The sequence below is a fragment of the Phyllostomus hastatus genome, unplaced genomic scaffold (assembly GCF_019186645.2).
Source record: "Phyllostomus hastatus isolate PE091 unplaced genomic scaffold, TTU_PhHast_1.1 phas_scaffold_78, whole genome shotgun sequence".
NCBI lineage: Eukaryota > Metazoa > Chordata > Mammalia > Chiroptera > Phyllostomidae > Phyllostomus > Phyllostomus hastatus.
Window position 1 is genome coordinate 65962239 of NW_025334041.1, and position 14862 is coordinate 65977100.

The 14862-nt window shown below is 52.7% G+C and overlaps 1 protein-coding gene across 3 annotated transcripts in view; it reads left to right on the plus strand.

The window, feature by feature from the left end:
* The window catches only part of LOC123811734 (tyrosine-protein kinase ZAP-70), a 29596-nt gene extending 15564 nt beyond the window's left edge, over positions 1–14032 (plus strand). For 2 of the 3 annotated variants that reach the window (XM_045828184.1, XM_045828183.1), the window contains exons 2-13: positions 1017–1467; positions 2171–2331; positions 7346–7484; positions 7584–7665; positions 7739–7785; positions 8005–8050; positions 9102–9294; positions 9824–10030; positions 11605–11797; positions 11887–12027; positions 12125–12237; positions 13527–14032. In XM_045828184.1, the coding sequence (XP_045684140.1) occupies positions 1066–1467; positions 2171–2331; positions 7346–7484; positions 7584–7665; positions 7739–7785; positions 8005–8050; positions 9102–9294; positions 9824–10030; positions 11605–11797; positions 11887–12027; positions 12125–12237; positions 13527–13650 (1848 nt within the window). In that variant the 5' untranslated portion in view covers positions 1017–1065 and the 3' untranslated portion in view covers positions 13651–14032. The remainder of the gene's footprint in view (positions 1–1016; positions 1468–2170; positions 2332–7345; positions 7485–7583; positions 7666–7738; positions 7786–8004; positions 8051–9101; positions 9295–9823; positions 10031–11604; positions 11798–11886; positions 12028–12124; positions 12238–13526) is intronic. The other variant, XM_045828185.1, reaches the window with a different exon arrangement.
* The last annotated feature ends 830 nt before the right edge of the window (positions 14033–14862 follow it).

Sequence of the window (14862 nt, forward strand, 5' to 3'; positions counted from 1 at the left end):
TCTCTGAGTTTTAAGGAATTCAGACACCAGTATATCCAGTATTTAGCATCATCAGACAACATCCTCACTCCAAAATGAAGGAGGATAATTTTAGGTGATCTGCCTCACTATTTATCTAAATGTTATTAATTTTTTCTCCCCATATACGATCATACTTCCTGGTCACACTCCGCATTTTGTTTAATGGCTCTATCAAAGTTCACCTAGGAGTTAAACCCTAATATATTCAACCAAGCCCCTATTGATGGGTATTCAGATTAGCTTCTACTTTCTAGAAACTTACCCATAGAGGCAGAGGGGAAAGAACAAAGGGGGGAATTTCTAATGCTGAGGGGAGTGAGTGGAGAAGCACAGGGAAGGCTAATGGAGTAAGGCTCCTTTGATAAGCAAAGCTTGCTCCGGTTTCAGGGCCTTTGCACTGGCTGTTCCCTCTGCCTGCTGTGCTACCCTCCTCCATGCTGGTGAAGAGTCAGCTCCTCCTCACCCTTCAGCTCTCAGCTCAAATGCCACCCTCTCACAGAAGGTGGCCATCCCAGCAACAGTGGCCTCTTTCCCTCTTAATGCCACTCTTTATTTCCTTTATAACACTGATCTCATCTGTAATTATTATTTTGTCTTTTTCCTTGTTTATTGCATCCCCTCCCCCCTCAGTTATCTTCAGGAGCACAAGGGCCGTGTCCAGCACCGGCCTGAAACACAGTAACAATTCAGCGTGTTTGGACATGAATGAATGGTTCCAGGTGCTGGTGCGTGGGGGCCAGTGGAGTTGTCTGGGCACTCCGCACAAAGTCTCTGAAGGGTCAGAGGAAAGTTTGGGACTACCTGATCTGGGTCCACCAGGCTGGGGCTCCTCTCCAAGTTGATTCTGGCACAAAGAAGGCTCCACACGATGGGCACGAATGCCCCTCAATGTGGCCTCTCTCCCACTATCTCTGAGCCCACGGACGGAGCTCAGGAGGAGCTCAGGAAGCGAACCCGAGACCCTGATGTGGCTCCAATCTCTCTTGAACCCGCAGGGTCTGGTGAAGTTCAGGGGCGCGTAATCTGCAGGAGGCAGCGGCAGCGATGCCGGACCCCGCGGCACACCTGCCCTTCTTCTACGGAAGCATCTCGCGCGCAGAGGCCGAGGATCACTTGAAGCTGGCGGGTATGGCCGACGGCCTCTTTCTTCTGCGCCAGTGCCTGCGCTCGCTGGGGGGCTACGTGCTCTCCCTGGTGCACGACTTGCGTTTCCACCACTTCTCCATCGAGCGCCAGCTCAACGGCACCTACGCCATCGCCGGCGGAAAGGCGCACTGCGGACCCGCTGAACTCTGCGAGTTCTACTCGCGGGACCCAGACGGTCTGCCCTGCAACTTGCGCAAGCCGTGCAACCGGCCGTCGGGGCTGGAGCCGCAGCCCGGGGTTTTCGACTGCCTGCGCGACGCCATGGTGCGAGACTACGTGCGCCAGACGTGGAAGCTGGAGGTGAGAGCACCGGACCGGGAGGCTGCGGGCCTGGGGCTGGCGGGGCCGAGGAGGGTGGGCCCTGGGGCTCAGGAAGCAACGATCGGCTTCGCCAACCTGTGCTTGGCTGCGCTGCATCTGGTTTGGAAGCTGGAGGGAAGGCTAACAACGACAATAAAGGACTTTATTCTTGGATTCCTTTGACATGCTGTTTCCATGAGACGGGGAGGGGCGCTAGCTGGGGGCAAGATTTGGGAGTAGGCCTCCAAGGTAGGGTCCCAAACTGCCACAAAGAAAGGTGGCGGTTGCCCTAGGCCGAGGATACGGGCAAAGCTTGGGCTAGGCTGGGCATGGGGTTTGAGAGGATGTTAGGGGCTAAGCCCTAAAGTAGGGTGGTTAGTAGGGCGGGTGGCTGTGGTCTTCGCTCCCCTGCGTTACATCAACATGCTTGACTGACTACCAGTGTCGGAACTTCAAGCTAGAGATGAGCCTGGGGCTGGCTGGAAGGCAGGTTCTGGGCTCGGCCCTGGATGGGCGGGGCCTAAATGGATGGGGAGTGTGGCTGTCCTCTGCAGCTTGAAGGACTTACCCCAGGTGCGCCCGGATGGGCTCGGGAGGGGTCCCATGGATAGGGACCGTGGGGAGGGTCCAGGATATGGAATAGGGTTCCTGTGGCTGAACATTTGACGTCACTTATAAGTGTCCTTGGCCCTCCCTTCCCTAGGGTGAGGCCTTGGAGCAGGCCATCATCAGCCAGGCGCCCCAAGTGGAGAAGCTCATTGCCACCACAGCTCACGAGCGGATGCCCTGGTACCACAGCAGCCTGACGCGGGAAGAGGCCGAGCGCAAACTCTATTCAGGCTCGCAGACCGACGGCAAGTTCCTGTATGTGGGGATTGTGGCCTGGGGCTTGGGGGCAGGTCTCTGTGCAAGTGAACTGGAGGGGTATGCCTGTGCTTCTCGTGAAAGTGGGTGGTGTGTTTCTGAGTGTGCAAAGGGCCTTCCTGTGGGAGAGGAGCAGCAGTGTTTAGGACACACAGCTCACTGCCTGGAATGGAGTCCAAAGTCCACTACTTACCAGCTGGGACGGTTGGCAAGTAGGTTGATTTCTCCTTCATTCCACAAATATTTACTGAGTACTTGCTATGTGCCAGACACTGTTTCAGGCACTGAGGACACAGCAGCGAACAAAACAAACACAAATCCCTCCCTGTCCTTGTGGAGCAGGGAGACAAAAAAGATGAATCAACAAAATACAAAGTGTGTCAGGTGGTGAGGAGGGGGTTGAGATTAGGCGGCCAGAAGTGGCCTTTCCTATTGGGTGGCTTTTGAGGGAAGAACCAAAGGAGGTGAGAAGTGAGCGTGCAGCTGTCTGGCAGAAGGGTGTTCTTGGCAAATGGGAATGCGAAGTACCCAGATCAGGAGGCAGGCTCTTGGTAAGATCAAGAAACAGTGAAGAGGCCGCTGTGCTTGGAGCTAAGTCAGTGAGGGCTGGAGCAGGTGGAGCTAAGGGGAGGAAGAGGTGACTGCCTCTGACTACCCTGTGAATGAGAGTAGTGCCTCCCCAAGGGGCTGTTATAAGAATTGTATGAATTAATATATGTAGAGTAAACATATAGTATCTGGCATATAGTAAAAGTGCAATGAATGTTAGTTTTTATTACATGTGGGTGAATGCGTGTGTCTGCCTGTGTCTGAGTTTTAGCTGGGCCATGTGGCTGTTTGTGAGTTTGTTATTATGAAAGAATCCCTAAATCTATTTATATAACCCTACGGGTGTCTGAAAGCCCTCCTGGCACTATTGCTTTCTGGTCCGGACACAGGTCCCCTTGTATAACAGATGTTACCCAGATGTCAGCTGAGGTAACTCTGGCCTCAAAATCCAGAGAAATGTGGTGCTTGCCTCTTTCCTGCGACCTCAGGGAGTCCTGTGCCCTCCTCAAGATGTCTTTGAATCCCAGGGACCTCTGTTCTCACAGTCTGAGTTCCTGCATGGCTGAATCTTAGCTCCCGTTCACCTCTCCTAGGGCTGTGTCCAAGGACGCCCTCAATTTTCCTGCCCATGTGTGGCCTCTCGTGTGTACCAGACTGCATACAGTTTTCCTACAGGGTGTAGGTTCCAACACAAAATTCTGTTGTCAGCTGATAACATAATTTTTTTTAACCTGCCTAAAGCAGGATAAAATTGGAGTAAAGTTTCTAAGGCTTCTGAGGGAACTCTTGAATGCACATTACAGATAATGCTTAGAAGCAAGGAAGGCTTTTAAACAACAGTAACATAGGACTGTTTCTCTAAGAGGGCAAACTTAGCCTTGTATTTGTATCATGTAGCTTTTGTTATGTAACAGACTGCCCCAAGAGTTACTAGCTCAAAACAACATTTTTTTTTAACTTGCCACACTTCTGTGAGTCAGCTGAGCTGTTCTCCTTTGGGTCAGCTGGGCTGGGACTGCATAGGTTGGGATGGCCATGCTCGTGTGTCTGGCTGTTGGCTGTGTGTCCCCTGGGTGATGGGGATGCATTGGCTGCAGTGCTGTCATTGTCCAGTAGGCCAGCCTGGGTTTAGTCAGTGGTGGTGGTTGCAGAGTTCCTAAGAATAGTCACAGAGGGCATGTGACAATACACAAGCACTTTTTAAGCCTACACTTGTGTAATGTTACTAATGTCTTGTTAGTCAAAGCAAGTTAAGTGGCCAAAACCAGAGTCACTGTGGGAAAAGGGACTGCCCACAGGAGAGGAATTAAGGCAGCCAGTTTTGCCAAGTCCATCATAAGATTGGAGCAAGGAAATCATAATGGAGGTGGTGGGCCTCTCAAACACGGGTGTTTGGGGCTCCTTCTTTCATTTTGGGCTGTAAACCTGAGGGCAGAGCCTGTATCGTGTGCTTCCAGGGATCTCCATCTTCTAGTACATAGTGAGGGCTGGTAGTGGTCCAGATGTTACTTGTCTTTATCCAGATGCTGCACACTTCCCATCTCAGGTGTGATGCTTGCTAAGACATCACCAACATGTGGTCACATGACTCACATACATTCATATCTCGCTCATGCACATGTTCACTCAGGTGCCAGAGTATCTGGGTTTCCCTTCCAACTGGACACAACCAAGGGAGGTTGTGTGACTCTCCTGTTGGTGTAGCTGATTCTTCCTCCTTGTCTCTACTTTCTCCTTTATGACATGTAATTTCCTCTTTTTTAGGTTTTACAGTCTAAATTTCCTTCCCTGGTTTCATCGCAAGTTCCTAACTCAGCTTTTTATCACCTCAGTTTTTGCCTCCTGTTGTTCTTGGTTTTTGTTTTCTCTTCTCTTCTCTCCTCTCTTCCCTTCCTATGTCCCACGTACAAACAACTATTCCACCATTCCAATGGTGTTAAAAACACACCCCAGATTGCCTAAGCCCCCTCTGAAAGTATCAGAGAATTCTGGGGAGGGGGGGGGTGGAAGAATTGAGTGGAAGGTGGAGCAGGTGGCTACTGAGCTCCCACCCCAGCTCAGCTTTGACCTGTTCATATTTTAAGCTTCTACGGATGTTTGACAAAGAATTCCATTGCCCAAAGGAACAATTTGCAGTTTTTACATTAACACAGCAGAGTTTATGACAAACTTAGAGTTAACCTGTCTATTGAGATAAGAGGAATCTCAGAAGAACAAGGGCCAATGGCTTCAAGGAGCTGGTGCTTTGGATATCAAGCTGGCTTGAACGCTCAGAGGCAAGTACTGGCCACAGAGGGTGAGGCAGGGGTAAGGCAGGGGTGAGGCAGGGGTAAGATCTGGGTACAGTGTAGAGGCTGAGGCTGGTGCTGGGGTTCAGAAGCAATTGGAGCAGTGATGTGATGAGGGACAGTGACTCATGCTGGAAAAATGTCAAGAGAAAGAAGCTGTTACAGCGAGCCACACTGCTGGAAAGTTAGGCAACGTGTGCTTTGGATGGAAACTGTTGCAGAGTCTTCTTGTGGTTCCTATAGTCAATGACTGCTTTCTCAGTGTGTAGATAGTTAGGGGCCAAAGGTCAAAGTTATAGGTAGGCACAGAACCTCGTATAGGACAGTGGTGAGAGGAACATCTCTGGTAGGTCATGAGGCCTAGGACATTCCCAGACTTGGTCTAGTTCTGAGATCAGGGTGCAGGGTGTGATAGAAAGACCCAGACCACTCAGGTCTTCAGTTAAGACTGGGGCCATGCATATCACTGACCACAGTTCAGAGCTGTTGAAGAATGGATGGAGGCCCTGGCCAGGTAGCTCAGCTGGTTAGAACATTGTACCACTATGCCAGCATTGTAGGTTCGACCCCCAATGAGGGCACAGACAAGAATCAACCAATCTCCCTGACTAGTGTGGCTCAGTTGGTCAGGCGTGAAAGTGTCCTGAAAAGTGAAATATCGCTGGTTCAGTTCTAGTTAGGGCACATGCCTGGGTTGCGGGTTTGATCCCAGTCAGGGCACGTTCGAGAGGCAACTGATTGATGTTTCTCTCTCACATCGATGTTTCTTTCCCTCTCCTTTCCCCACTTTCTAAAAATAAAATAAATAGAATCTTAAAAGAATCAACCAATGAATGCATAAATAAAGTGAACAACAAATTGCTGTTTCTCTTTCTCTGCTTCTCTCTCTCTCTCTCTTTCTCTCTAAATCGATAAATAAAAAATAAAAAATGGAGCCCTGGATGGTGTGGCTCAGTGGACTGAGCACTGGCCTGCAAATTGAAGGGTCCCTGGTTCGACTCCCAGTCAGGGCACGTGCCTAGATTGCAGGCCAGGTCCCTGGTTGGGGGTGAGTGAGAAGCAACTAATAGATGTTTCTTGTACATTGATGTTTCTCTCCCTCTCTTTCTCCCTCCCTTCCTCCTCTCTCTAAAACATGAAAAATAAAATCTTTAAAAAAATAGATTGCCTTGTGCTGCCAAAGCTTGCTGCTTTTCTGCATAATTTCAGCATTTGTGGTACTGGTTGATTCTATGTGTAAACAAACTTGACCTCTGGGAAGGGCCTTCAGGAGCATATTGTTAGGTGGTTCCTAACCTCTTCAAGATCATGCTGTCTTTGGGACTCTTACTGAAGCTGAACCCTCCCACAGGCACCCCCACAGGGCAATCGGGTCCATCTGTGAGTGCACATGTGTGTGGATGGATGGGTTCTCACTGCACCAAGGCACCATATTTGAGAGGCTCAATTCCCATTCACAGTCACAGAAGATACATTTATCTTAGCAAATTTATAGCAGAGAACAATCAAGGGTCTCTTTCTGTCAAAGGTCTGTCTGTTACAATAACTGGCAGGTCTGTTTTGATAACAGTGACTCATTCTGGTTTGTACAAAGGTATCCCATGATCTAGCCACAGAATTGTACTTACCTTTGTTGCTTCATGTAGAAATGACTTTTTCTTCTCAAAAAGAGAATGGTTCTAAGTCTACCATGTGTGGCCAAGTGTTCCCTGCAGATGGCTGAGTGTCACCGTGGATAGCCGTGACCCCTGTGAATGTCCCCTGTAATTGGCTGAGTGTTCCCTTGTGGAAGTCAAGGGTCCAGACAAGTATTCCACCACAGAGGACCAGGTATCCCTCTGTGCATGGCTAAGTGTCCAGATGTAGGTGGCTGAGTATCAGGTCATGCAAGGTTGAGTATCTGCTATTGGAGGTCCAATATTTCCTTGTGAATGGTCACATGTCTGTCCTTGGATGACTTTCTCTGCTCCCTGACCCCTGAGCCCCACTGGCCTGGAGATGATGAGTAGGTCTGGAAGTTGAGTGGGTCCTGACCGACCTTGGCTTCCCCAGTCCCAGCTGCTTCCCCATGAGGCTCTGTAGGGCCACCAGTGTATGTATGTGTGGGAACTGGGGCCCAGCTCTGGGGCACCACAACAGGGGCCCAGGTAATGATCTTCCCTCCTTGTCCCCACCAGGCTGAGGCCCCGGAAAGAGCAAGGCACGTACGCATTGTCTCTGATCTATGGGAAAACTGTGTACCACTACCTCGTTAGCCAGGACAAGGCCGGCAAATACTGCATACCGGAGGGCACCAAGTTTGATACACTCTGGCAGGTGAGCCACCTGCCCACTCTGTTTTGGGGGAGACACAGGGTGAGGTGCCCAGGCTCCTGGGGGAAAGGAGTGGGGCCCTGATGGCCCCTCCCCCTGCAGCTGGTAGAGTACCTGAAACTGAAGGCCGATGGGCTCATCTACTGTCTGAAGGAGGCCTGCCCCAACACCAGCGCCAGTGCAGGTAAGCCGGGCATCAGGGCTGGGGGGAGCTGAAGACGCTCTCCTCACCCTCACTGTCCTTTCTGTTCCCTCAGGGGCCGCTGCTCCCACACTTCCAGCCCACCCATCCACGTTCGGCCCTGTGAGTCAGCTGGTATCTCAGAGTTGGGGCCTCAGGGACAGAGCTGGTGGGTGGGCCATGGTCCTGTTCCCAGGGCAAGGCTAGGGTGGAGAGTGAAGTTGCTGTGGAACAGGGGACTCTCCCTGGGAGTCCTCAGAGGCTCTGGGCCTCATGAGAGGTGCTGGTGCCCTCAGCTTGGGCACCACTGACTCTTGCTGACCTCATGACCTTTACACTCAGAGCCGGAACGACAACCTCAACTCGAATGGATACACCCCTGAGCCAGGTGAGTTGGCAGAAGTGGAGATGCATGGTGTGTTTCATGCCAAGTTGATGGCAGGGTCCCTGGCTGGCTCTGGGTATGTTCGGGGAGGCACAGAGTCCTGGCCTGGCCCATGGCAGTTGGCTTGGTTGGCCCTGTGCACACACTGTACCTACAGACATCTGCACAGGGGCACACTCATCACACCTCTCTGTGTGCATATACATGGGTGTGCAGACATGCAGGGGAGAACATGTGGCTGTGCCTGGGATGCTCAGTGCACAGACACATTTGTTAAGCACCTGCTATGTGCCTGTTACACTCCAAGCTCACTGTGCATAGGAGCTGGTTAGATCCTTCTGACATGCCACAGGAGGTAGTCACAGTAATTCTCATTTTACAGGTGAGGAAGGACAGTAACTTTCTAAGGTCAGGCAGCCAGGCAGTAGTAGAGCAGGACTGGAGCCCAGGCAGATGGGCCCTGGAGGCCACGTTCCTAAAATACCTTGCTGCCGATGCCCTTGTGTTTGATGTGTGGATGCAAGCCTGTCCACATGTGTGCTCAGAGAACATACATGGTTGTGTGTGCATGCAGAGGCTCACCTCTGGAGCCCTTGTAACCATGGCTGCATGGTGTCCATGGAGACATGGGCAGGCACAGATCTAGGTGCATACATGTTAATGCACACACAGGTACAGATGTGCACATTCCAGCTGGCACACTAATGGTTACTTGTACAGACATGCTTGCCCCCCCCCACAAGAAACATCAGTGGGAGTATACATGGGTACATACACATGAACACATAGGGGCACACAGGGTTACCTGTGCAAAGCGATGCACACACCTTTAGAGTCTACTTGGATGTGGCTTCCCTGTGCATCTGCAGATGTGACCAGGAGTGCACTTGTGTGTGCAATGCACACACATGTACCCATGTACCTGTACATGCTCTAGGAGGTACACCCCTGTCCAGGACATGTACCTTACGGGTACCGAGGTTCCCTGCCCTCCCATCCCCCTGCCTCTCTCCCTCCTCTTGACCTGGGAGTGCACTTCTGTGTGTGTGCTCAGCACTCCTAGTACCCTCAGAGAAACCACGGCCAATGCCTATGGACACAAGCGTGTATGAGAGCCCCTACAGTGATCCCGAAGAGCTCAAGGACAAGAAGCTCTTCCTGAAGCGTGAGAACCTCCTCATGGCTGACATTGAACTTGGTTGCGGCAACTTTGGCTCAGTGCGCCAGGGCGTCTACCGTATGCGCAAGTATGGCTGTCCCTAAGGCCATGGTGGGGGGACCACTGGGCGAAGAGCCAGGGAGTGATGTGATGTCAGTTTGCTTCGAAAACAGACCTGGGACAGGAAATTGCTAGAGGATTTTCCTTGAGAGGGAGTAAGGGAAATAGCCTGGAGCAGGGGAGGCTGGGCTAGGTTGCTTTTGCTGATCCCAGAGGCTTTGGCCAATCCCAGGGGTATCATAGAGAGGCCCCTGAACCCCTGCAGCCACCCGTCATTGAATGCAAGCTGCCCAGGGGAGAGTGTAACTTTGAATGAAACTGCTCTTTTTCAGTGAGGGGCTGTTCTAGGGGAGGGACTTGGCTGTGCTCTGCCCCAGCTGACACTCTTGGCAGCTAGGTGTACACTGAATGCCTGGGTCCTGAAGGGAGATCTGGGTGGCAGACCCCAGTACCCTTTCTACAAGTCCAGGGAGGAGGAGGCAGGGTGGGCCACTCGGGCTGAGCAGACCTGTGCTGGCTCACGTGTCTGCCTCCCTTGTGGGTGTGCATTGTGGCAGGAAGCAGATTGACGTGGCTGTCAAGGTGTTGAAGCACAGTACAGAGAAGGCGGACAAGGACGAGATGATGCGTGAGGCACAGATCATGCACCAGCTGGACAACCCCTACATCGTGCGGCTCATCGGCGTCTGCCAGGCTGAGGCCCTCATGCTTGTGATGGAGATGGCGGGTGGAGGGCCCCTGCACAAGTGCCTGGTCGGGAAGAAGTGAGCCCTGGGTTGCCGGGCAGTTGGGATTGGGGGCTCCTCCTGTCCACTGGGTGTGCTGCGCCTATGAGTGTGTGCTCATTCTATATATTCACCAATACACTCACACCTACCCAACACGCACACTTACGCCCCAGGACAGAGCCTGACCTCCTGGTTTGAGTCCCAGCCCTGCTGCTAACTATTGAGACACCATGCAGGTCTCTTAATTTGTCTGGGCCTCAGTTTCCTTATTTACACCACAGTGGTGATCATAGTGTTTACCTCAAGGGGTCCTTGTGGGGATCAAATGAGTTGCTATTCATATTGTGAAGTGCTCAGGACGTGGCTGGCACAGCTTGTGAGAGCTTTCTAAGTACTAGCACTGAGTATTGCAAAGACTGCCACTCCAGCTTTCTTGGCCAAATTCACGACCCACATGAAACTAAGTTGATTCTCTCTGACCTAAAGCAGGGCCAGCAAACTAGCCCATGGCTTACTTTTGTCCTGCATATTTTTGCATTTTTAAAAAAGATTTTATTTATTTATTTTTAGAGAGAGGGGAAAGGAGGGAGAAAGACAGGGAGAGAAACACCAATGTGTGGTTGCTTCTTGTGCACCCCCTACTGGGGACCTGGCCTGCAACACAGTCATATGCCCTGACTGGGAATTGAACCAGTGACCCTTTGGTTCACACGTTGGCACTGAATTCACTGAGCCACACCAGCCAGGGCTGGTTTTGCATTTTTAAAGTGTTATAAAAAAAAACACACGAGGATTTGTGGCAGAGAACACATGTAGCCTGCAAAACCCCAAGGTGCACCTGAGCCTGGCATGGTGGAGGAGCAGTGATGGGGGCCTGTGGCTGGAGCTGATGTGGGCAGGAGGGTGACAGGGCAAATTTTGCAGCCCCCTGTGGGTGCATGGAAGACTTGGATTTTGACCCTTAGTGAGGCAGAAAAGCTGCGAGGCTGTGAGCAGATGAGGAGGACTGACTCTTTCTGGGGAGGCCAGACCATGGGGGGCGAGGGCAGAGGTGATTGTTCTGGTCCAGTGAGTGATGATGGAGGCCAGGCCAGGGCTGCAGAAGCCAAGTTGGGGGTGGGGAAGCAGGAGGGTTCTGGAGGGATTCTGAGGGCAGAGCTGCCAGGTGTGCTGACAGATTGGATGTTGGGTTGTGGGAAGCCTCTGAGGGTGAGGCTTCTGGCCTGAACAGATGAGAAGATGGAGCTGCTGCGGGGGAGGGAGAGGCAGGAGCCACCGCGTGTGTCTCTGTGTGTATACACAATCCTGAGCTTGGCTTTATCCTTACAATCTTTGAGATGCCCGTGAGCTCCCCCCTGAAGGGACATGGTGGATGCAGGCAAATGATAAGACTGGGAATCACAGTATGTGGGTGAAATTAAAAGCCTGGACCCTGCATGAGGGCAGAGGCTTTGTGTGCTCACCGCTACATCCTCAGCCCCCTGCCTGGCACACAAAAGATGCTTCAGGAGCACGAACACATGCCCAGCTGGGTTGGAGACATGGGCTTGGGCTGCTTGGGAACTTGGGCTGTCCCCTCCTTGCTGACCCTGCCTTCCTCTGCACCCCAGGGAGGAGATTCCCGTCAGCAATGTGGCGGAGCTGCTGCACCAGGTGTCCATGGGGATGAAGTACCTAGAAGAGAAGAATTTTGTACACCGTGACCTGGCAGCCCGCAACGTCCTGCTGGTCAACCGGCACTACGCCAAGATCAGTGACTTTGGCCTCTCCAAGGCACTGGGTGCTGATGATAGCTACTATACAGTGAGACCTACCCCTTTGGTGCCCAGGTGGGTAGGGTGGGTAGGGGCGGGTTCCAAAACCCTAACCCAGCAGTATCTCCCCTTCCCCAGGCCCGCTCAGCAGGGAAGTGGCCACTCAAGTGGTATGCACCTGAATGCATCAACTTCCGAAAATTCTCCAGTCGAAGCGACGTCTGGAGCTATGGGGTCACTATGTGGGAGGCCTTCTCCTATGGCCAGAAGCCCTACAAGGCAGGCGTGGGCAGAGGCGGGTGGCTGGTTGGGTGTGAAGGTAGGGAGGGTGGGGGCCCTGGTTACTCACGTGTGCACTTGGCTCTGGCTTGAGCAGAAGATGAAGGGCCCCGAGGTCATGGCCTTCATCGAGCAGGGCAAGCGGATGGAGTGCCCGGCAGAGTGTCCGCCTGAAATGTATGCACTTATGAACGACTGCTGGATCTACAAGTGAGTGCCAGCGGGTGGGAGGGGACTCAGCTGAACTGACCCAGCCTGGGCCTGGGGCAGAAGGGCTTGGTGCCCAATCCCTGAGTCCAACAAAACTCTTCCTGGTGTCATCTTGCCCAGAGGCTCACCAGCCCACTGCCTCTCCAACACTCAGCATCTTTAGTTCTGTATCTGTGGCTCAACTCTCTAACACTCTCACCCCACAATGGTCCAGTGGGCCAGCACCCCACCACCCTATCTGTGGACCTCCAGTGCTCCAGCATCTAAAACTTCAGTGTCCCACCAGCCAACACTCAACACATCAATCCCATGATACTCAAACAAGTTAGCACCCTGTCACCTAAAATATGGTACCAATTCTCAGGCATTGGATAATACTCTAGCATCTAAGCCCTCAGTTCTCCAACCAACACTCAATACCTAATCACCCAAACAGGCCAACACCAAGTACGCAACACTAATTACGTTCAAACCCCACCTCTGTCTGGTCAAAGCTTAACACTAGAACACCCCAACTCCTGACACCGTCAATATCCCGACTTCCCATCAGACAACAGGCAACACGGGCCCAAACAAGCTGCCACCCTGTACTAACGATGCAACACATGTCCACTCCAGCTCTGATCCCTTTCCTAGCCCACCCAACATCTGCTCCTCTTCTGGCAACACCCGTGACATTGACACCCAGACACCCAAGCAACCGAATAAATAGACATCCTATTTATGATAAATAACACATGATCAGCATTCCTTATGCAAACATTTGTTAACCCATCTCCATGAGGAGACACCTAATACACCAATATCCCAAAACCCAAAGAGGCTAGCACCTAACATCCTGGCACAGTGCATGGATATTCCACTCACAGCACCATTACTACCCCAGCTCCCCACTAGCCAAACCAGCCTCTGTACCCCGACCTTCCTTTCCACCACAGGCAGCATACTGACGCCCACAGGATGCCTCACCGAGCACCCATACACCCTGACCTGGGCATATTACACACTCAGTGTTTCAGCACTCGATAGCCTAGCTCCCGTGGTCAATTGCTGTCAGCCCAATGCTCCCTGCGTCTTTACTAGTTGGCACCCACCATCCTGTCTGCAGCCCTTCTTCTATTATGAGAGACCCAAATTCCAGTCTCTCATACCAGGAAGACCTTTCCATTCCCCAATACTCCATCATCCCGATAGCTCCAAGATGTTTGAGCTCCATACATGTCCACCTCCAGCTGAACTTGGGTTCTGGCTGTGTGGTCAGTGGCTTAGACCTGCCCCACCCCCCACAGGTGGGAGGATCGTCCAGATTTCCTGGCTGTGGAACAGCGCATGCGGACATACTACTACAGCTTGGCGAGCAAGGCTGAGGGCCCCCCAGAGTGTGGGAAGGGGGCCGAGGCCGCCTGTGCCTGAGCACCAGCCTGCCCAGGGCCCCTACACCCCAGCCCCAGCTTTTCCTCAGGGCCTTCAGTCCCATCCCAGGCCCTCCAGTCTGGCTGGGCCAGCCCAGTTCCTCTCCTGGCCAGCTGGGCGGTGAAGGGAATAGCTGAGGCCTCAGGCCCACACGGGTCTAGCATTCCATACCTGGTCACCTGATCTTTCTGGATGGGGAGGAGGAAAGCCCCAGGGAGGGGGCACTGTGTAGCCTGGTCCTGGGCTGGTATGTACTGGGGTGCCCTGAGCTGAGGGCTGTTGCTTACAACAAAGATCCTCTTTCCTCTGGCCCTGAAGGGGAAGACTCTGGGAGTTCAGGTGGCAAATCCCAGTCATTGGAATAAATTCAGCTTCTCTCTTCTCTGAGATCCCTCATCTTTTGGGGGGTGAGGGTGGGACAATAAAGGGGTTGATAGAAAGTGCCTGAAACAATTTTTCCTATGAGGGGCTGGCTTTCCTGCTTCTTTTCCTTGGGAACAACTTCATTAGGGTGAGGGGCTGTGTGTGGCAGATTGGGGAAACCAAAGCAGCTGTGTGGGGGCGGGGCTGAGGGGCTGTGTGCATAGCTGAGCCTCAGCTTCCCTGGCTTTGTGATTGCGTGGTAGCATCACCTGGAGAGACTTTACCATATGCTGACCCCTGACCCCTCAGCACTGCTGCATTTTAAAGTGTCTTCAGGTGATTCTGCCACCCAGCACCCTGCTCAGCTGCCCCACCTTTCTTCCCGGGCCAGGCAGTCATGGCTGGGGTTTTCATCACCTGGTGCCCCAAGTCCCAGCTCAGTCCCACTCAGAAGGCCTGTCTCCAGACTTTTGTTGCCTCAGTTTCCCCACAGAACCCACCAAACAGGTGGGGTGAAATGGAGCCAGATGCCTGCATTTCTTTCCTAAACTAGCTCCCCTCCCTCAGCTGTGATTGGCCCCATCCCCAGGCCCCAGCCAATGCTTCCTCCTCTTGGCTTGGACTCAAATGATTGGCCCAAGGGTGGCACGGGACCCACTCAGAGCCCAGGAAAGACAAGGAGATTCTCTGCAGCTTCTGGGAAGACAGTTTGTCTCCCTATTTGTGGAGCTGTAGGGGAGGACTGGGGGGCTTCGGTGCTCTGAGGAGTGGGAGGCCCAGGTGGGTGGCACTCCAGAGGAGGCCGCCGAGCCTCTGTGACCTGCAAGTGCATGGCAACCAGGAAGTCAA